General features: G+C 40.5%; 1 protein-coding gene across 23 annotated transcripts in view; it reads right to left on the bottom strand.

Moving 5' to 3' along the window:
• Positions 1–22,190, bottom strand: part of ADGRL2 (adhesion G protein-coupled receptor L2) — a 249,524-nt gene that overhangs the window by 23,368 nt on the left and 203,966 nt on the right. For 19 of the 23 annotated variants that reach the window (XM_081865672.1, XM_081865664.1, XM_081865663.1 and 16 more), the window contains 11 exons: positions 19,886–20,182; positions 19,223–19,326; positions 17,614–17,799; positions 16,844–16,882; positions 12,293–12,476; positions 10,033–10,155; positions 9,558–9,763; positions 8,107–8,280; positions 6,716–6,922; positions 4,930–5,150; positions 2,878–2,944 (listed from right to left, as the gene is read on the bottom strand). In XM_081865672.1, the coding sequence (XP_081721798.1) occupies positions 2,878–2,944; positions 4,930–5,150; positions 6,716–6,922; positions 8,107–8,280; positions 9,558–9,763; positions 10,033–10,155; positions 12,293–12,476; positions 16,844–16,882; positions 17,614–17,799; positions 19,223–19,326; positions 19,886–20,182 (1,808 nt within the window). The remainder of the gene's footprint in view (positions 1–2,877; positions 2,945–4,929; positions 5,151–6,715; positions 6,923–8,106; positions 8,281–9,557; positions 9,764–10,032; positions 10,156–12,292; positions 12,477–16,843; positions 16,883–17,613; positions 17,800–19,222; positions 19,327–19,885; positions 20,183–22,190) is intronic. The other 4 variants (XM_081865670.1, XM_081865677.1, XM_081865659.1 and 1 more) reach the window with 1 other exon arrangement.

The following is a 22,190-nucleotide window of genomic DNA, read 5'->3' as shown; positions in this document are numbered from 1 at the left end:
AGATAAAAAAAACCCAAAGAAAGTACTGCTCACAGTAAATGATGCTGTTATTTTTGTTAAAAAAAAAAAAAAAAAGAGGAAAGGAGACATACCAAGACCCTGGCTCACTGAACTTTAGCTCGCACATTACTTTCAGCCACTTTATTCCCACGCCTGTGACCAGTCCACTTGCAACAGAATTACGTGTGAATGAGGTGGCAGAATGGGCTAGTACTTCAGACTGCAGGTAGGAGATGCAATTTTTAAATACATAAAACACTCACAGTCCTCAGCATTCTAAGTGCGCAATATGGGCTAGAAACTTTCTTCCTGGCATACTGAAGTTCTACTTGTTGTTGTTATTATTATTTTTAATAATTTAGGAAGCAGTAGCAGACAGCATGGTGGCCTGGCACCACTCACCTGACCTCTGGTTTGTTTCACCTTTGTTGCTTTCTGGGAGGTAGAGAGGAGGAATGAGGCAGCAGTGAGGCTGGCACACTACAGAGGCACTGGCGGGAGAACTGGATTGGTTTCTCTGGTGTCTTGGGCACTGTACCAGCTCACTGCTGCCTAACTCCTCCTCCTCTGCCACACCGCAATGCCCTCTGCTACTGATGTGGCAGAACTCCTGTTGCCACACTCCAGGCTTCAAACAGGAAGGGGAAGCATAACATGCAAGATTATCTCACTTACTATGAAACAATCACATTTTGAAAGAAACGGCTTGCCCCTTTGGAGAGAAAGGAAGTGGCTATGGCTTATTTCGGTGAGGTTCTAGCTTACATGTTGTGTTGCACGAACAACAGAAATTGCACCATGAGGAAAGAAAGTGCTCAGCTGTATGATTCAGCCTGTAATGCTTCTTTCAAAAAAATACCAAGGAGTCCTGCAGGCTGCTATACAGAATTAAAAGCTGCCATTTTTAATTATGATCTAAAAAGTCAGGAGTGGGAGCATCACTTCCAATATTATCTATACTGGCATATCTCAAATAAGTTGCTGTGTCATGTTTCCTCTGTACAGGCTTCTATCAGCTGTGTTGCTTGAGATGATGAAAGGAGATTTTTTTTTAAAGAAAACCCTATCCTTATAGTTGTGTGAATGTGAATTACGTACCTGCTCTATGATGCACACTTCTTATATGCCAGTGAGAACTTCAAGAATGAAGAAAGAAATCCTGTTAAACCACAGGAGTATTTTACCTCCTGTCAAATCCTCAGCCATACTGTGAAATACCTAGAATCAGATTTTGCCACCGGACTGCTATGTTGTGCAATCTGTGTATACCATATGCCAATAATCAAGCCAAATAGTTTTGTTTTTTTACTGTTCAATCTTGATAAATATTGCACATACAGATTAATCTTCCTGATTGGCATGAGTTGTGTTGTAGGGGATGCAATGGCAAGGGAGAATTGGTATAAGTCACAAATGACCCTGATTGCCTCTGCACCACATCCCACACTATGCAAGAGGGGTCTGTTCCCTGACTCTCAGAAGTGTTCTGCGATGTGGAGGATGGACAGGCCAAGCCACTGATTTCAATTCTGTGCACTATGTACAGTGTTTTTTAAAACATTTCAATAATGTGATTTACAGTATGATTAACGCAATGAACATGATGGGGAAAATAAATACTATTTGTCTGCGGATAACGGAGAGCTTTGCTGAGAAAAAAACTGCCTTCTCTGGACTCAACTGGCAATCAAGGATAAAGATTGGCAACTCAGTCCTACAGAATGACATTAGGTGCCATGGGTACGACTCAATACATATAGTGGCTTAAAGGCTCAGACTGTAAGACTACTCCAAGAAGATAAATCTCTACTTGAACAAGGCTGAATTTTGCACCAACACATCAGCTACAATGCCGCGATGTTTGCTAAAATGAAAAATGATATCCCCCCCCCCAAAAGGATCATTAGCATTTGCATTATAGAATGTGTGAGGGAATAGTTTGAAGGCACATGATAACTAAAATTAAATGGGTCTTTTCCTAAACAAGTACATGGATGGGACACCACCTGAAAACCATCTATACAAAGCTCTAAACTTCTTGGATGAAGAGCAAAGTATAATAAAAGAAAGAAAGTAAATAAATAAAAGCCTATTAACAGTCCTGCTTTTAAAACAGCACTGTTTTAGTTCAGCAGGTACAGAGATAATATTCAATAAATGATGATATGTCAGGGATATTTTAGCAGTGGTTCCTGCATTGCAGGGGGTTGGAGTAGACAACCCTTTGGGTCCCTTCCAACTCTATGAGTCTATGAGGCTTTGAAACCACAAGGAAATATAGAAATCCCAAAAGTATCATCTCAAGGGGGGATAGCACTGTGCACAAATCAAAACTAAGACTTGTGATTCACATGCCATCACAATTGTACAAAGTCTCTAGTCGAAATTCACCGATTTGTGTACAAACAACAGAGAGAGGTTTCCGTATCTCACAATACTGGAACCCAAGGTCATCCAGGTTAAGCTGAATATTGGAGTGTTGAATACTGGGACAGACAAAATGAACAGAGTACATAGTAGAATTTGCTGTCACATGACGTGGTGCTTCCCCCCCCCACTTGGATAGCTTTAAAAGGCAGTTAGACAAATAAGACTTTCAGTGGCTAGAAGTTGTGATGGATGTCTTCTACCTCCAGTATCGGTATCAGAGACAAACCATGAGAAGTGCACTTTCCATGAGTATCTGGTTGGTTATAGTGAGAAGATGATGCTGGAGAACATGGGCCTATGGTCTTATCCAAAGGGGCTCTTGCTATGAGTTTCATAGCAAATATAACCTGACTTTCAAAGTATTTTGGTCATTCCCACTGTAATAAATAAAGTGGATTGGGAGAGAGGCAGGCAGATGGGCGGAAAGGAAAGTGAAAGTATTCTTACCAGAATAATGAAGGTAACAGGCCCAATGAAACTCCAGATAAAATAGTTGTCAACTTTGAGCCAGCAGCTGTTACAGAAAAAAAGAAAAGAAGTGGTGTGAGAATAGCACATACACTCTATGTTACCAATGGAAAGTAGACATCTCTTAGGACTTATTCACATGGACTGGCTATGATGTGACTTTTTTTTAGCAGTGACCCCATGTGGACATCCATATGAAACCTATTCTTGAAAATGGATGCCATACACACCTGGCTGACTTGCTTCCTTGTATGTATGTTATTCCTGAGCGTGATTTAGAGTGCCAAGTGAGAGGAGATTAACATCGTTCAATGGCATGGTCACCAAGGGAAACTGCATTAGCACACCATAAGTGTTCTACGTTGAGAAAATCAGCCGTGCAACTCTCTCAGTTAAATGCATGGAGATGTAATTCTGAACACTAGCATATGCTTGAGAATGTGTCTGTTTATTGAGCTTTAAGGCTGTTCAACAAGACTTCCTTATGATCACCTGCTTTCATCTTTACGCTCATTAATTGTTGCCTATCAGTCCATTTTCTTCACACTATTGCAAACCACCTGCACCCCCGCCCCCAAATTGATGGTGGTGCTACAGTATGTTTTACACTTTTCAAATCTGGAACCTATCAAACCTCAGAATGAAACTCAAGGCCACATCCATTTTCCTTTCTCAATGCTTCTCATTCAAGCTTATTTATTTCCCCCTTCTCCCCCCCTCCTCAACACTTCAATGAAATGCAACAAAAAAATAGTGATGTTGCCACTGGTGCAGCTCACCTTAGAATGGGGTCAACCAACAAGTTGAAAAGCATCAAGCATTAAGAAGATGCCCTGTATGGTACAGCTAATCAACCCAAAGGGGTACCTGGAAGTACAGGGCAACCACAAAAGGCTGGTATTTGATTAAGCAACTCTGCTTCCTTTTGGGTTAGTATTTGGTATAGGCCGTGAACCCAGGCAAAAGTATATATGTGGGCCCCCCTCTCCCCACACAGCTTTTCTTTGTGCATTTAAAACATGCTTTCAGCTGTCCATCACTTGACTATCCCCAAGGAACGCCAACTCAGAAAATGATTAAATGTCATATTTTTTCTTCTCCTGCAGAGCAGCATAATGCAAACAAAATGCCTCAGACCCGCTGCTGCAAATTTAATAGTTAAAACAAAAAAAACCCAAACAGGATTAAACTAAATTAGGCATCAGTTTATCGGGACTCACTTCACTTACTGATTCAGTTTTCATATAGCACAGCTCCCTACTGAATTGGTTTTGTTTGTCTTCCATCAACAGCAGAATCAAGCAGCTTGCTTGTATTCCAACAGTATCTGCCCATACTGTAACTAATTTCATCAAAGGACAAACTCTATTGGAAGGCACATTTATGCCTCTAGCAACATAAACCCTCAGAAATATATATATATATATATATATATATATATATATATATATATATATATATATTTGGGGGGTCTACCTTCTGTCACTTTGTATAAATATCCCTACTTTTTACAAAGAGAAAACTGGGCTAATTTTAATCCGATTCTTTCCCGATAAATATTATCAAAGTGAACCACTGGGGCAGAAACACTGCACTATCATTCTACAGAAAGAGAACTGGCTAGAAAGCATGCTGAACAAAGAAATCTAACGAAGTGTTAGCTTAAAACTAGGGCAGGGGGGTTAAAGCAAACCAGATACTTTTAAGTAAAGTAGAATTTTATTTTGTTTTATTTTACTTAATATTCATTGGAGGCCCAAAAAGTTATTTACTTTTTCTCCCAATTTGTTTCGGGTCAATCTTTTGTGTTAAAAAGAAAGGTGGTAATTTAGAATCTTGCCTCTCCAGGGTACATATTCTCTGAACCTAGAAAATTACAAAAGACCTGATTGGAATTTGCACACAGCCTTGCCATTCTCATACCAATAAAGCTTTCTGGTGCTATTTTAGTCTGTCAGGGGCTCTGACAGCTAACACGCTTAAAAAATAAATAAATCGCCTGAAACACTCAGGTCACTAGCAATTACTTACGCATTTTGCGCTCCATAGCTGGAGTAGTCGATAGCTGCCGAGACACCAACAACAGTGGCAGGAAAGAGGTAGCCAGCAACATAGTAGTACTTCTTCCTAGAATATTCACTTTCAAATACTTCTACTAACATGAGATAGAGCTGCACCCCTTCTAGGCACATCCAGGCAAAGGCTGCCAGGAAGAAAAAGTGTAAGAGGCCTGCAAATATTGGGCATGCAATCTGCAAAGAAAAAGAAACAATCAAATGCAAGGTGCAACACTTTTCAACCTTCCCACTTCATCTGATGTATTCAGAAAACGAAATAATGTGGATGTTAACAGCTTGGTTTGTAATGGCAGCATACAGTATATGCAGTAATTGAACCCCCCCCCCAATACACACACACACACACTGCCCCCCCAAACATAAAACTTCATATTCATAACTACTGAAAACTGTATTGTGTTCCCAGTAGCTGCAGCTTCTACTCTCTTGCACTCTGTGAGTTAAGATATGGAAAGTATGTGCCTATTAGCATTCTTTGACGCAATGGAATATCAAGTGTGGCAAGCAGTCCATTAATTTTTGGTAGCGCAATGTTAACACTCTGCTGTAAGGCTCATATTGCAGATGATTTGGTACAAGAAGATAAAGAGCCCCAGCTACTAGATGTATTATTTATACCTTCTGTTGAAAATTCTTATGCCTCTGTCAGAATATTCCATTTCCCTTTAAATATCAAATATCGTTGCTTTTTCTATTTTTAGGAAGATCTGCTATCATATCACTAGCCACCCTCTGTAAATGAGTGCAGAACAAAATCCTACCGACTGACTCAATTCTAAGGGCAGCTTATTTTAGAAAAACCATAGGTTCAGCCTTATGCCTTGAGATTTAGGAAAAGGCTAATCTGAAATGAGAAGTGAAGACACACAAAGGAAAAGAATTCCATAGCTTTCTATCTCTTAAGGATAGGAGTGTATTATTTCTGTGTAACATTCTCCTGTATCTGGGGGCGCTAGGTACACCTACCGGACAAGAGGCAGGTTTATCTAAGAACCCACTGCAGCCAACAGGGAGTTAAGCATTTAACTGCTTCCTTAGTCCCAATGGAGCTGCAGAATCTGTTCCACTGGATTACAGTAAATGATCTTGAACAATGATCATAAATAACGGAAACTACCATACATCAATCTGAATTGTCATCACTTGTACACCTATGATCTCCCTCCCTCCCTAATACACACACAATATTGAAGGAAAAACTTGTTGGTCAATAGGTGGCTTAAATGCTAAACAATACCTGACAAGAAACTCTCTGGCAGGCTTATTAAGCTTCTACTGGTTCCCAGCTTAACAACATTGAACAGGCATGTTTTCTTGCTTTCTCTACAACAGAGGTCGCCAACGCAACACCTGTGGGTGCCAGCGGACCCTCCTGTACCTTCTATGGCATCAATATTTTTTGTTGTTTAATCTAAACTGGTGTAAGTCTTTGTGGCATAGTAAATTCTAAGCCATATATAGTGGTAAACTCATTTTCCATGCAAAATCTCAATGCTCTTGAGCGGAATGAGATAGTTCCATCTTTGCATCTAAATGAGAAGTTTCAGACATTAGTTGTTCAACCTTTTCTCTGCCTGCCATTATTTCCTGAGTAACCTACCCGTCCATGGAGTAAATGGCTAAATGTTGCATCAAAAAAGCAGACAACTGAGAAACTTCTTTTGGCCATCAAATACTTTACTGCTACCATTCCTTTCAGTGAGGTATCTTCAGATGTGTGTTAAACATAGAGGGCTTACCTTGTACTCCGTCTTATCGATGCCTATTAGGAAAATAAATTCTGCAATGAGGAGGTTGATGCAAAGGTTCTTGTGAATTGTGTTTCGATCACTTTGAAGGCCGCGGAAGAAACAGAAAGTGAAGATGCAAATTGCCAGGCAGACAAGGGAAATGACAATCCCTACCCAGGTGATGACAGTGAGGAGTAAACCATGCATTCCATTGTACTGGAAATGATGAAGAGTAAAGAAAATTAGTGTGGTCACTGATCAATACAAAACTAAAATATGTTTGTCGCTAACACTTAGAAATTCCAACTTTGTTCAAAGGACAGCACAACAGCCTGTTCATTGGCAGTTACAGTGTTAAACAGTGGAGATGAACTACCGGTAACTTTGAAATATTTATTATTATTATTAATAATAATAATAATTATTATTATTATTATTATTATTAATAAATATTTAAACATTAAACAATAAATAATAAATATTTAAACATTATTATTATTATTATTATTTCCAATAACATGCCACATTTTAAGCCTAAGCGATGTTCCGGAAGGAGGGCAGGGGAGGGAAAACATAATTTCTATATTGAATGCACAAATAAAGCATTGTTCAGGACATTAAAGGAAATTTAAGGAAACGAGAGATCTTCAGTATAAACCATATGTTCCATAAATGGAATGGATGAATGACTCTCATTGTGTGATCCAGTTAGAGTAGGTGAGGCTGTCAGGCTCCTTGGCCAGTGACACAGCTCATGGCCAGGTAAGGGAAAATTAACATTCTTTATTATCATTTCCATGGCTCTGTAGTTCAGTAGCATCTAGAAGAACTTGTACTTTATAGTTCTTGGTAGTTTTTGATTTTCCCTCAGAACTGATGCCATCCAGATACCTTATACGTGGGTCTAGAGAATGCAGAGCAGAATACACACTTCCCTTTTAAGTATGCTTTTGAAGGGTGTAAATATCAATCTCTTTGTCAACAGTTAACCAGTCCCAATGTGAATTTGCAGGGTTTTCAAGTAATCAGTCTTAACTGCAATCCTATCAGAAATCTACAAAATGCTTTGAGAAAGCATGAGTATGTCAGAGAACTTAAAACTGCTAGAAAGCAGAAAATATTGGTATATAATGATAGGGGATGACTGTATATTTGAGTTCCTTTAATGAAATGGCATTCAGCATTAAATATAAGGAGATGAACAGACACATTCTTTTTCTTCATTTTACATCTGAACCTATGGAACACAAAGGTCATATTTGGAATACTGTGAAATGAGATGTCCAGAAGGATTCTGAAATTATACTAACATCCGACTATATAGATAGTTCAAACATAGAGAAGTTAAAGTGGGTTTTCTAAATGTCATTTGGTTGCCGATTAAAGGCATTGTTCCTTACCGCAATTCCCCTATGTGCCATAAGGATTGCAAAATTGGTTAGGTGGCTACATGCACACGTGGTATGCGTTTTATTTGTGTCGATCAGCTTGCATCCTTGAGTTGACCAATAGCCCATCATAGTCCGTTCAGAGTAGTTCCAGAAGGAACAATTTGCATTGAAATAATTCTTGGTCTGCAAAACACCAGGATGAAAGAAAATTAGAACTGTAAACCCAGAAATGACAAGTATGGCGCAATGGGCATAGAATACAATTTGGATTACATTCTCCACATTTTTGTGGTTTGCTGTTTTGGAGCACTATTGAATAAGGGGCATAGGTTCATACACCATTAAACAGCAATTAAGGTGACCTAGGATAGACTGTGGTGGATTGTAGCCAGCATTAGCAAACCCGACAAGAACATGTTGAACAAGCCTACCACCTAGTTATAAAGTGGGTTTAATAGTTTAAAATACGCCAAAGTGCAATCCACATTACTATAGATCTAATTTTAATCAATCAGTTTCCTAGCTTGCTGTTCAATGTTCATACTGTGCACTTGTGGCCATTTCTGCCGATCCTGCAGCAGTAGATACATGAAGTTTCTCTAAAGGGCTTCTTGAATAATTGAGGATTTACTAACGAATTCACTTTCCTTTTCTCAATTTCCATCCAGTCTAAAGGATCACTAGACATAATAATTCAGATTAAACTGAACTGAAAAACTGGTCTTGTCTTTTAAGAGTCTTGTCTTTTGGGAAATGGAAAATCTCAGCTGGGAAAATAAAATCGTAGCATTGGAAGGGATTCTGAGGGTCATCTAGTCCAAATCCCTGCAATACAGGAATCTCAACTAGATCATACATGACAGATGGACATCTAACCTCTGCTAAAAAATAACAACTAAAGAGTCTGTTCCACTGTTGAGCAGCTCTTACTGTCAAAAAGTTCTTCCTGATGTTGAGTCGGAATACTAACACCTGACTAGTTCAAGCACAGAGAAGTTAAACCTAGTGTCAAGCAGAATGCAGAAAACAGCACCAGATTCCTTCGTTGACTAAAACCTATCTGAATGATTAGTGAATGGGCTCCAGCAGACAGTATGGAATTAGAGCAAAATGCTCTAAGTTCCATTAAAATTTTGCTGCATTAAGGAAGCAAAATCATAAGAGCTGGTGTTTTTCTGTCCTGCTGCTAAGGTAAGAGTTAATTTTCACTTAGGAACAAATTAGAGCCATTTACATTTTCATGTTGATTACCGAATTAGCTTTCATTAAGAATACACTTAAGTTCTAATAATCACTGAACCAGGCTCATTTAATTTTATGTTCGTAGACTTAAACAAACCTGTGCCTCTGACCTAGTCCGACATTTAAAATTCAAATTGAAAGATCCACCCCCGTCCCTTCTTTGCTCTTTGCTCTTGCTGATTTTATGACCTTCCCATTAATTCATTACCATAACTCACATCAATGTGTGCCAGGGTGAAAAGAACAGGGTCTGTCAAGTACACGCGACTGGACTCCTTGTTGATGGAGGCCGCAATGACGTCAGAGTTCACAGCGATGGTACTGTTCCTGCCAGCAAACTCTCCTCCCAGTTTGATGGTTGCATTTTCCGTACTGAGGAACTGGCCCAAGCTTTTGTAAATTATGAAAACCAGCTTTGCTAACCCTGTGAAAAGAAAGCTATTATAGTCACTTTAAGTAACATGGCATGTTTTAAATAGCCTAACCCTCCCCAGCTTTAGTGCAGAAAGTTTGATTCGAGTAAAAAAAAAAAAGAAGGAAAGAAAGAAAAAAGGCCAGCCTAATGTTATTTACAAATGAGAGCTATCGACTGGCTATTTTTAATGTTGCTGAGGGTGTATTATTATAACACAGCAAACCCTCCCAAAATTAAGTTGCTACAGCTGAAAAATAAATGGTTTGCAAAAGACATACCGCTTCTGCTGTTCTGCTTCACAGTGTTCGAAGAGAGCTGGATAGAATTGCCTCCTGCGTTGCCCTGGGGGAATTTCAAGTCCTGCACTTGTCCTTCTGTACTCAGCACTGCAACTTCCAAGACTAGGTGGACAAAAAAGCAAGAAGAAGGTTTTTGCTTTCTCTGGTCAGATTTGGCTGATGTTTTCCTTTTCCTTTTTTCCTTTCGGGATGCTTATTTTCTTGCTTGTACATGACAGATGCATACCGGTAGCATTGGAGTCATTTTCCTTTAAATTTTAATCAAACCCGAGTGCAGATGCACAAAAGCAACAGCACGCCAGTTCAAAGAACATGACAGCCAACCTGGTTTTAATGTGAGCCTAAGAGAGATCACTTCAAAAGTCCCAAGAGTTTTTAGTTGGAAGAAATGCTTAACTTTTGGATACCAAAACAGCCATGATGCATGAATTTTTAGTCTTTGTGTCCTACTTGCTATTGCTATGCCTAATCTCTCAGCAACAGGGAGCCAGAGGAGTAGATCATTAAAACTGTCAGAATGGGACTGGGGGCATCCAGGCTTAAATCTCTGTAGGGTGACCATGGCTCAGTCATTGTATTTTAGCCTAACCTACTTAAATTAAAGGAGTGGTGGAGGTAATAACAATGGGCACGACTCTGGGGAAAGGTAGGATATGGACAGTCCTTTTTTTCAGGGGTTACTCAAGAGTATGCAGTAACGGCACCTCTTTTTTGTTCTTGTTAAAAACTGTAGCAGGGTGAGTACCAGCAGCTATTTTTCTAGGGAAAAAATGGGTATATATTTATAAATGTAAATAGATAAACTAAATATGAAAGAAATATGATTACTAGATAGCAACTAGTTGGGCAGGGTGTGATGGAATGGTGGAACCCATCCACAACTCTCACACCGACCAGGGGAGATGGCTGGAGGAGGGGGAAAGCAGGTTGCTGCAGCAGGCTGGAGGTAATGCAGTGATCCAGCCAAGCTCGGGACCAATGCCAGCAAGTGAAGAGGTCCAGCTCAGCACCTCCTCTTTCCTGGAGCATGGCTTCCATTGGTGGTACTTCTGCTTATTGTGGGGGAGACTCTACATGCTGACCTCACTCTGCAGGCTGATAGTGGCAGTCAGTGCAATGACTGGGTGGTGAGGCACCTCAAGCCAATCCGTCTCCCCAGCCCACCAGGCCTGGTACAAAGGGGATTTGCTTTGCAGGCAAAGGCCCACTTAACCTAGATGAATTTACTTTGCAGTAGACATCCTTAGCATTCCACAGCTGATCATCTGCAAACTCTGCTTCCACCTTTAGCAACAGAAACATGCACCACCTCATTCACAAATCCACATACCTGACATTCTCCCATTCATAAATTAGTTCTTCTGTTTTAAGGTCTAGCCTCGAAATGTTTGTGACATATGTGTGCTCTACCTCCTAATATGTAGACTGGTATAAGCCTCAAGGGCGCAAGGAGAATGGCATTTTACATCTATACACAACAACCTTCTTAACCACAACAAGATATACCTGTATGTCCCTAATACATAATAGTTTTGTTTCCCTGCCAGCATTTAAATGATAAATTATGCTCAAAGTGTCGGTAGCTATTTTGCAATCTGCAAAGCATGGCTATTTTGTATTGTGGGAGACGTGGCTCACTGAACACACTTTCACCTGAAGGCAGTTGTGTTTAATGCAAACATTTAGTCTATGTGCTATGTGCCCAAAGTTGGCAATGCGCTGTCCCTGAAAGTAATCTACATTCATTAGGAACCGATTATGTATAAAGGAGAAAGAGTTTCTACCATGAGGACTGAAAAATATGTATGTATTTTCTATCATTTATGTAGCACATTTTTCAAAGTGTTCAAAGCACTACATACACATTTTATCCAGAAATATTTACAATAATCCTTCAGAAGTAGCCCAACATTATTAGCTCCATAATTCAGATGAGAATAAGATAAAGGTTACTTGCCTAAGTCCTTTGACTTAATTTTGTTAGCCAAAAATAATCGAACTAGGAATTTTCGGGGTTACAAACTTAGTCGCTATCTGTTCTAGAACCAGAACATCAATCGATAATGGTTTTCCATTTTTAAAATGCAGAGGTTTCTGTATTATTTTCATGTAATATATTTCTAATTGGGCAAATTACACTGTTCCATCTAATGTGGAATATATGGACATCCCAAACCACTGGGTTTGGTGGACTCTTCCCACAGTGTGATGCCAAGCGTTTCAAGACGTATTCACTTACCAATGTGATCTGTAGGCATTGCGACCCTTGTTGGTTCTAAGAGGTTGTCGGCCAAGACAAAGGCCCCTTCTTCCAGGGTATCAAGTAACATGGTTGCAGCATGTGCTCGTTCAGAGGAATTCATATCTCTCCAGGAGTCTAGCGCTTGGGTCCTAAGCAGGTTGTCCACCGTGTCAACAATAGCCTGCATTCAGTAGAAAAATATTAGGCCTTACTGCCTTAAGGCAACAGGAGAGAGTCCCTAACATGATCTGATGACAATTACAATATTTAACTGTCAACATGATTTGCGGTGATTTAAAGACCAAAAGGCTACCGCTTTCCCCTTATAACAAAGAGCATTGATATAAGAAGCCTTGGAGCAGCAGTGAAAAAGAATATTATTAGCATACTGAAGCATATAAAAAGGGAAGGCTCATGGCTTTAATTTTAAAGTTCCTCCAGCCAGGCTAGAGCTCTACTGGGCTCTGATGTGCACGTTAAGTTCGGCAGGAGCAGAGGATTTCCCCATTTATTCAGAACTGAAGAATGATCAGTTGCGGCCTGATCTCACATACTTACACTCACATTAAGTTGCTCACAAAATAATATGCAATTTAGGAGGATTTTTTAAAGGATCTTTAGTGAAAACACGGTATTCGTCAGTTGAAGGGAGGCTCTTACGTTAATGCGTAATGTGGGTGATTGCTGAATCACCATGTCCCATTTACCTAGTTACAATGTGTCATTAGGCACATATATCTATATCTACATATGATTTGGCTGATTTCGAAAACAAATGGAAATGCAAACAGGCTGCGTCACACAAATAAAAAGATGTTGCACCCAGAACACTGCTCCACACCTGAATGGATAGAAAAAAGTTGGGTCAGGACTATCTATTGTCAGGAGCAAAATTAATTAGCCTAATCCATCTTAATATCCTCTTTCTGTCTGAATTGTGAGTCTCTACAATGGCAGGTGGGAGATACTTTTGGAGTGGAATGAAAGGATTTTCTTTCCCTCTTCTCTAATGGGAAATAGAAGAGTCAAACTGCTCACACTGATACTGCTTCAGCCATTAAATAGAGTGGAACAGAAATTGGTCTGCAGAGGCCATATTCATTAGTCACCAAGAAATACGGATCGGAGCCTCTGATCTGAGTTACAAATGAATCCTCTGTCGCGAAGTGAGGACTTGCTTCATTTGCATAGCATCAGCCAGCTTTCGATTTGTAATTTTAAGAGGTTTTTATTAGTCTTAGCCAAACTGGGAAGCTCATTTGAGACCCACTAAAAATGATCTCAGCGAGAAATTAAGACTGTGCTGCAGTTCGTGTTGCGTGTATATACGCATCCTGATGGCTGCATGCATCCATTAGCCTGATTCACTCCTTATATTTTTAATGTTGTCTGACTGGCTGCTTTTCTTTGGTCACATTAAAATAGTCAGCTCTTTAATGACACTATTTCTTGTCAAAGGTGGCTGGGGAGGGAGGTGGAGAGTTAAAATAAATTCCCAGGCCATAATGCCACAGTCCAAAGGTAGCAAGGTCTTTTTGGTAGTGGTGCCCCATACACAGAACATCCTCGTCAGAGAGGCTTGCCTGGTGCCCACTTGCATTGTGCCAAGTGTAGACATTTATATTCTTCCAGGACACGCACATTTTTAAAATATGCTTAATTCCTTGCCTCCTCTCCTACACAATCCGGGAGATGTCAATCGTGACGTATTTTAGATGCCCATCAAAAGCTTAGTTATTTGCTTGGGCATTTTTTACTGTTAATCCCCCCCCCCCCCCAATATGCACTCCTCAGTATTTTGTTTTAGTATTCCAATTATGGATTTTTAGTGACAACATGTATTTTCATCTTATTTGTATTCTAGCCTTACAGTTTTATGGATTGGTTGTTTTTGTGTGTGTTTTTAAACAACTTGGTAAATTGCTTAGAGAGGGTTTTTTGTTTTTACATTAAGCTGCCTATAAATTGCTAACATAAATGTTTTCCCCTTGCCGGTTTAAAACTGATTTTGTGCTGCTGTGTTTGTGCTGGCTTTGGGGTGGTTTTACGTGCTAAGTTGTATTTGTATAATTGGATTTTGTGTGTGTGTTTAAACTATGAGCTGTATTAAGTTTTACTCAAGAGTAGGCACGTGGAAAGTAATGAACATGGCTAAGTTAGGTACATCAATTGCAACAGGAATACTCTGAGTAAAACATAGCTAAATACCAACCACTAGAGAACTGAATTCATGAATGGTATGTAAATGTAGCAACAATAATCACAAAGGTGGAGGGGGTCATGTAGCAGATGTACACGTGCCCAGCCATTAGTATAGACTTCCGATGTGGGGTAGCCTACAAATGTAGGCTTCTCTGGGTACTGGAAGCCTATGTGTCCGGACATCTATGTGCAAAGGATTCCCCCACCTCAGACATCCACACTTAATACATGGGTGGCAAGAGTGGGGCCTGAAGGAGCCCCTTTCTACTCATATTGCCCCTTTACAAGAGTAAAATGTGAAGGAGGCTTGAGACCCCACTGATTTCAGTGGAGAATATTTATGCCTGTGCTCAACCTCCTCATTCAAATAAATCATTGGGAATTAACGCCTCACTTAAGACCGGCTCGTAACCCTAGATTCTTGCCATCACAGTGACAAAACATTTTCAGTAGCAACCACACACATGGTTATTACATTTTACCCAATGACATTTATCTTCAAAGGTGAACTGCAAATGCAACTGTAAAAAAGAAATCAACCCAATTCAGCAGACTTTGCTTTGCGTCCCCACTCACTGGCTTTAAAAGAGAGCAGTTATCATGATATAATTTAAGATACATGTGGTTCCCCCCACCTCCTACTCTCCTTTCCTTGCAAAACCGCTTGATAAAACTGAACACACTTCGGTCTCCCCAAAGTTTTATCAGCAGCTGAATATAAAACAGAGGGCAAAATGTCATCTGGGCTGAGAGCAGATGTAACGTGTTCAATGGTTAAGCAATCAACAGCCAGCCAAGGGATTGTGCAGGACTTCCGGCCTTTGGTAGGATGCATACCCCATAGTTAAATATTATGTCTGCAGCTAGGACTAACTGGGATCCCTGTTAACCCCAGATGAGAAACCATGGTGTAATTCTGCATTAAGTTCTGGTAAGCTCCAACCATAGTTGACTTTTCTGCAGATGTTATAGCTTTCATCATGGCTAGCTAGTTCCTTCGCGAAGTGGGACGATTTGTAACTCCAGAGAAAGGGGTTAAGGAAAAGGAGTGAACAATAAACTGCTCCGCTCTCAGTTGCACAGTTGTTCTTAAGCAGTTGGACAACGTTACATCTCTTAGGAGCCTTTTTATTATTGATTTTATTCTATGCTGTGCTGCTTTGGTTTTTTTGTGGGTTTTTTTATTGCTATTTTTAATACCAATTGGTAACATTGCAAAAGAAAAAACTACGAAGACATATGGAATGCATGTTTCAAAACAAATCAGCAGCAGGCTTTCGTTTTTCATCCAACATCCCACCACAGTTGAAATACTGACATTAACCAGAACAGAATACACATAATAAGACCTGCAAGACATTCCAAGTTCCTTAGTATCTTTATGCCTCTCCTGGTATATGGGAAACAGGATATGCTTCCAGGAGAATATGAGGAAAGTTTGCACTGTATCTGTAACTCAAATGATCAAAGCTGGCCTTTGTTAACTCTCCACACACACACACACACACACACACACACACACACACGCTTCCCTGGTGTCACACACACAAAAGAGAACTCGCTGAATTCAAGAGTGCACAAAAATAAAATAAAATGTAGGGTAGTTTAACATGTGTATGTGTTGGGGTTTTTGTTTTTTCGTCATGCACAAGCATGGGATGTAATCCATAAGACACTCTTGCCACACAAACTCCACTGAGCCAATGGAAGTCACGAGGCAGCAGTGATTAGTGGATTCCACTAGATAGGCTACACAGTCTTTGATACACAGATCTGCAAACACAAAACCCAGGTGCAAGGGGCAGGGCTGTAGCTCTATGATAGAGCATCTGCACTGCATGCAGAAAAGTCCCGACTTTAATCCCCAGCATTTCCAGGCCGGTCTGGCAATGTCCCCAGTCTGAAACCCTGGAGAGCGGCTACCAGCCAGTGTAGGCAATACTGAGCTATGTGGATCTATACTCAGTATAAGGCAACTTCCTGTGTTCCCGTGTCAAACAATTTGTGCCCATTGCCAGTTTTGTTTTCCTTCCACAGGCACAATACCACGAGGAAGCAAAGCTGTTCTTATTTCCAATTCAGTTAAAAGCTCCATGGCTGCTCTTTTTTTGATAAAAGGAGGAGGAAAGGAAGTATCGATTATTGATTTATTATTTACGACTGGGTTTTTCTGAAGGTATTATACCCGTGCAAAGCCAACACCTTTTTTTGTACAATTGCTGTGGGGAAGGCACAGTGCACAATTATCAAAGACTGAAATACATAGGGACATGCAGCAGGAGGGAAAAGCGTGGCAGCAGGTGACTGAAGCAGGGACAAAGCAAGGTGACAGCACAGGAGAGATACCTTAAGGTAAGACCTGCATGTCTTCTCTCGCTTTTGGAGCTTGGTAATAAGACAAAAAACACACATCAGAGGTTAGACATTTTTTTTTAAAGGGTAATAGGATTAGTACTACTTGATCATTGTTCAAACGCCTATATGCTAACCGGAGAAATAAGATCTGCTGATAAAATTAACAATCTTAAAGTGTGTTAAAGTATCACTTCCAGATGAATCTGTGGGTTTTTAAGGGAGTGAATGAAGGACAAGGCCATTCCAATGCACTAAGGTTAGTTCATGGCTTGGTATGTCAAATACTTCTAATACGTTAGTATTATACGTCAAATACGTTAGTAAGAAAGTCATGGGGGGGGGGGAAGAGTATTCATTTTTCCCTGCCGCAGTTTGTCCCCCCCCCCCAGGTTGAGAATTATAAAGGATCAAAGGACACAACAGGTCTGATTCTTATTGATGCCTTAATCATTGTTCTGTTTCAGGCTGCTGCTAAAGTATAATTAACATTATCCGTTCAATTCCTTCTGCCCACATGGGAATGGTCACATTCCGTTCTCGTGTACCACCAGCCTTTGGGGACTCTGACACAGCATCAGAATCCACATGTCTCCATGAATTTGTTGGTTCCTCCCCCCCCCCAAAAAAAACCCCTAAATGTGCCCTACTTCAAAGGACTAGTGCAAAATACAGGCAGATGTTTTGCAAGAGAAAAGAAAGAAAGCCACAAGGCCAGGTTGTTCTAATGCACACCAGAGAAGGCTATTCAGGTTGGTATCTACCTTGTTATAACTCCGTCCAGCAGAGTCCTTCTCATTAGGCTTCAGATCTTGCAGCTGAGCATCAAGAATATCCACCAACTGTTCCATCAGTCTGACTGAAGAACTCACATCGCCAGCATAGATTTGTCCTTTGGTATGTTTAGCCAGTTCATTGGCAAGGCTAGCAGCATTTTCTCCACTTCTGATCTGAAATGACAATTTAAATTATTTTAGTGATGCCCCCACTGCCACTTAACTCTTAGAACACTTTATTTCTAAACAGAAAGGTAGGTTATTTTTTGTTACATCTTCTTTTATCTTTCAAAGTTCTTTTGTCCTTAAAAAAACAACAACTGCCCTACACCCACAAAAAATGAGAGATAATATGCAACACTGCTTAGATTTAGTAAAGTGCTATATGCATTGATGGTGATCTATCTATCTATGTATCTATCATGTCAATTCCAAGCATTCCATTCTACTCTCTCAATGCTCCATCACATTTTCAGTGTGACCAACAAATTCTATGCAGAATGGGGCTACGGAAATAGTAGGAGACTTGATTCTTAATCGCCAGGATCTGCAGGGCTAAGGAATGAGCCCCCTTTTCCCAAGTGCCTTCGCTTTCTTCTCCAGGAGTGAATGGCCACCATTCATCCCGTGGTGGGATGATAAAGTGCTGCATGGAGAGCTCTGCATTTGCAGGGAGCAAAACCAACCAATCTCTGCAGGCATTTGAGATTTTTTCCCCCTTTGTGCTTCTTTGGAGGAAGCGGTGGGAAATGAAGCAGTTTGTTTGTGATGTTTCCTCCCACCCGCAATCTCCAAGAGCTGGGTTTCAGCACAGGGCAGTCCATCTGAAACACAGATTCTTTTGTGGGGTGGGGAGTGTAACATAGGATATCTTTATTTGCTTTTCACCCCAGCAGTTACGGAGGCTGTCAATGTGACAGTACAGCTCAAATATTTAGGAAACGAGAATGGGATACAAGAGCTGATAGCTAAGGACAGAAACAGTCCATCCTGTCCCTCTCTTATGCTTATTAACTTTCATAGGGATTTCCTGCTAGTAACACAGTGTTTTAAAAATTGGCCTCATTTTACTTATAGACCACCCTTTATTAAACAAAACAAAAATACAGAGCAGGTGCTCAACGAATGGCTGTTCCGTTAATGTCTCCATGCTTGTGTCCCTTTGCTGAAAAATCCCTTAGCTCCAGCTAGGCAAAGATCAAAGCAGAGGAGACAGCCTTTTCCTTGGTGCAAATATGATGTTCAGCACCATTTCCTGTGAAGGATGTGGGACTGTAGCTCTTGGAAGGAGAAGATGCTCCGTTGAAAGCTAGGAGAGCCCCATAACTGCCACATCCTCTGCTTTAACTTTCACCTGGCTGAAACCAACATTGTTTGCCTTGAGGCAGAGTAACCCGGAAGCAGCAGTTTGCATGGTGAAACCACAAGTGTGTTTGCCCCAACCCTTGAAGTGGGCAATATCATGACATCCCTATTAAAGCCCTGGGGTGGCAAGGGCACTTGATTTAGTCTCGTGCAACATTCCCAGTGTTTGTCATAAGCATCTGTGCTGGTAATCATGGGCATGGTACCATATCAAAAATATTTTCCAACCCACCTTCTGAGCCAGCTGGTTTACCCAGTGTGAAGTACAGTTGCTAAGATCAGGACCATTCGGGTTCCATTTTCCAGTGGAAACCATGCAGAGGTATGAAGCTGTTCCTATATAAAGGATGAGAAAAATGAAATGGAAGTCAGAGTGTTCAAGTTGCTTGTGCATGTGTACATTTTTTAAAAAATGTTTTGTAAGCACCTGGGAAATACTTAGGGCTTCAGTACTTAAGTCGCTTTAAAAGAGACTAAGGAAGCCTGTAGGAAAATGAGGTAACAAACGGCAATGATGCCAATTAAAAGCAATGCTAACAAAGCCAGGACAAAATATCAGACTTTATACTGAATAAACAGAGAGAAAAAGAAAAAGCTCTAGCATTTTCTGGAAACCATCCAAAGTGGAGTTCATAATGAGAAATACAGCAGAAAGCAAGTGTGGCTGAAGTCCTGTCTGTTGCAAAGACCTATGATCTGGAGTCCTTGAAAAGGGGCTGGAATGTAATTCTGTACCTAGGCTCCAATGCCCTCTACAGCTTAAAACCTGAAGGTGCCATTTCCTTGCAAGCAGCCAAGATCATAAGAAAGATAGTCCGAGGCTAAGGAAAAGAGGGTTCAAGATATAGACACCGGAATGTTTATTTAAGCTGAAAATCCAGTTTTAAGGTCTTACCACGAGTTCCTTTGGGACAGGGGCGTTCCACCATGTTTCCTCTTGGAGTCTGAGGCCAAGTTATATCCCTTTTCACCTCAAGTTCACAGAACCTCTCTGGCAAAGGGAAAAAGCTTGTAACAGGAGGAATTTTGGTCGTTGATACTGCTGGCGGTGGCTTGGGGCCTTTGCTTTCATCCCCCTTCCCCCCAGGTAATGTTGTGCTAATTGGAATTTTCTGTGGCGTGGTGCTTGTAGTTGACACAGTTGTCTTGTACAGCTCTGTGGAAGGAGTTATGGTCTCGGCTGTGGTAGGCACTGGGGAGAGAAAAGCAGTGTTACACAGAGAAGTACCCAGAGAAGTGGTTGTGAAAACATTTACACCTGTATTTCCCTTATAAAATTAAAGTCTCATTGATTCAATATATGAGAATGAATCACCAGGTTTTCTGGGGAAATGACTGGATGATAAAAATTATATGTGAGCAGCAGCAACGATGGTAGTAGCAGCAGTAACATCAACATCATCATCATCTTCATACCACCTAGATATGCCACCTAGCTACCAAAAGAGCCATTTCTGGCAAGATAGCGGAATACACAATTAGAATAATTTGACAGATATAGTGTGACTTTTTCACCAATCCCACCTTACCCCTGCAGCCCCCATTGCTCCCTGCTAAATGCTTCTCAGGAGGACTCTCTGGAACAGCGTGGGGAATGAGTGGGAAAGAATCATGATGGCTATGCTCTACTTCCACTGCTAGGGGTGCTAGGGGTGGTAAACCTTGGAATCGTAGTTACTGAGAATCGCAAGTGGGGAGAACACTATTACACTCAAGTTCTGCTTGTGGGTTTCCCTTAGGTATCTGACTGGTCACTATCAGAACAGGATGTTGGATAGCCTGATCTAGCAGGGCTCTACTTGTATCAATGTGTTCTTAATCAGTGAAAATGATCTACCTGCCTTCTTCATCCAGCAGGAACCATTTCCTGGATACCCATTCCCTCTGCAAACAGAAGGAGCTTTTCCATGGCTGGAACACCAAGGATCCTAAGCATTTATACTAAAAGTCTCATGGAGTGCAATATAGAGTAAGTGTGGACAGGAATGCAATCTCAGTATACTGCTGGCAGCACATATTCTTATTCTCTCTCTCTCTCTCTCTCTCTCTCTCTCTCTCACACACACACACACACACACACACCCATCTACCAAATAGTTATATTTCTAAAAACTTCCCTACAGCAGGCTTCCTCAAACTCGGCCCTCCAGATGTTTTTGGCCTACAACTCCCATGATCCCTAGCTAGCAGGACCAGTGGTACTTAATACTGATTTATTTCTGTATGATAAAATGTGTATGAATACCTTTAAACAAAGAAAACATGGCAGAATCTACACTATAAAACTAAGTTCTATATTTGAAAAGCAAAACAAACAAGGAAGCAACAAATGAACAGATTCCAAAACGAAAAAGTAGGTTGTAAATAACCAGGCCGTTTACACACAAAAAACCACCCTGACTTCATGTCATCCACTCTGCAACTTACAGCAAGATAATTACTGTAACATCTTCCCACCCGGCAGTCATTTTTGCTTGAGAGATTTCCAGCATGCCTGATTAGACCCAAACAGAAAAAAAGCCTCGCATGCATGTGTTGTTTTAGTGTTTCAACATCTCAGCCTTTAAACATTCCCCTTTCCCTATTTTGATAGAGCAGGTGTGAAGAAAGAACTAATTTAAGCCAATGGCAAGTACACAGACAGCTTAATCATTGATGTCAAGAAAACTGGATTTAAACAAGAAACTTCTGGTTTGGGTTCTGTAATTGGTAGTTCTATCAAGCTGACAACATTCAAATTAAAATACATAGGGGTTTTTTCACATACAAAACATTCCCATTGTACGTAAGATTCCCAAGAGTAAATAACCTAGTATATGCCGAAGATGACACTGTTCCACTCAGGACTAATAATTATCACAACTAGACTTTCTATATACAATAATTAATAAGGCATAGAATCATCGACTGCACTTTAAATGGACTGAATGGGGGGGGGGAGCCTCTGTGTGGCAAGTGGCCTTGTGTATGAGCTCACTCAGTCATATTACTCATTTTAACATGGCAGGAGTGACCGTGTTTTGCTGTTCCAGGGGAGTCGGGTGTATTAACCTGTTGCATCATATTTTTTTTCTAAATGTATGTACCACCCTTTAGTATATAATCTACATGGTGGTTTATGGAATAAAACCAGCAAAATAATAACAACAGGGCAATAAATGCTAGAAAACGCCAACCATCAATAAAACAGCAGAAGAAAA

The sequence above is a fragment of the Podarcis erhardii genome (assembly GCF_964252035.2).
Source record: "Podarcis erhardii genome assembly, chromosome: 6".
NCBI classification, from domain to species: domain Eukaryota; kingdom Metazoa; phylum Chordata; class Lepidosauria; order Squamata; family Lacertidae; genus Podarcis; species Podarcis erhardii.
The sequence above is the reverse complement of the archived record's forward strand: the minus strand, read 5'-3'. Positions and strand labels throughout refer to the sequence as shown.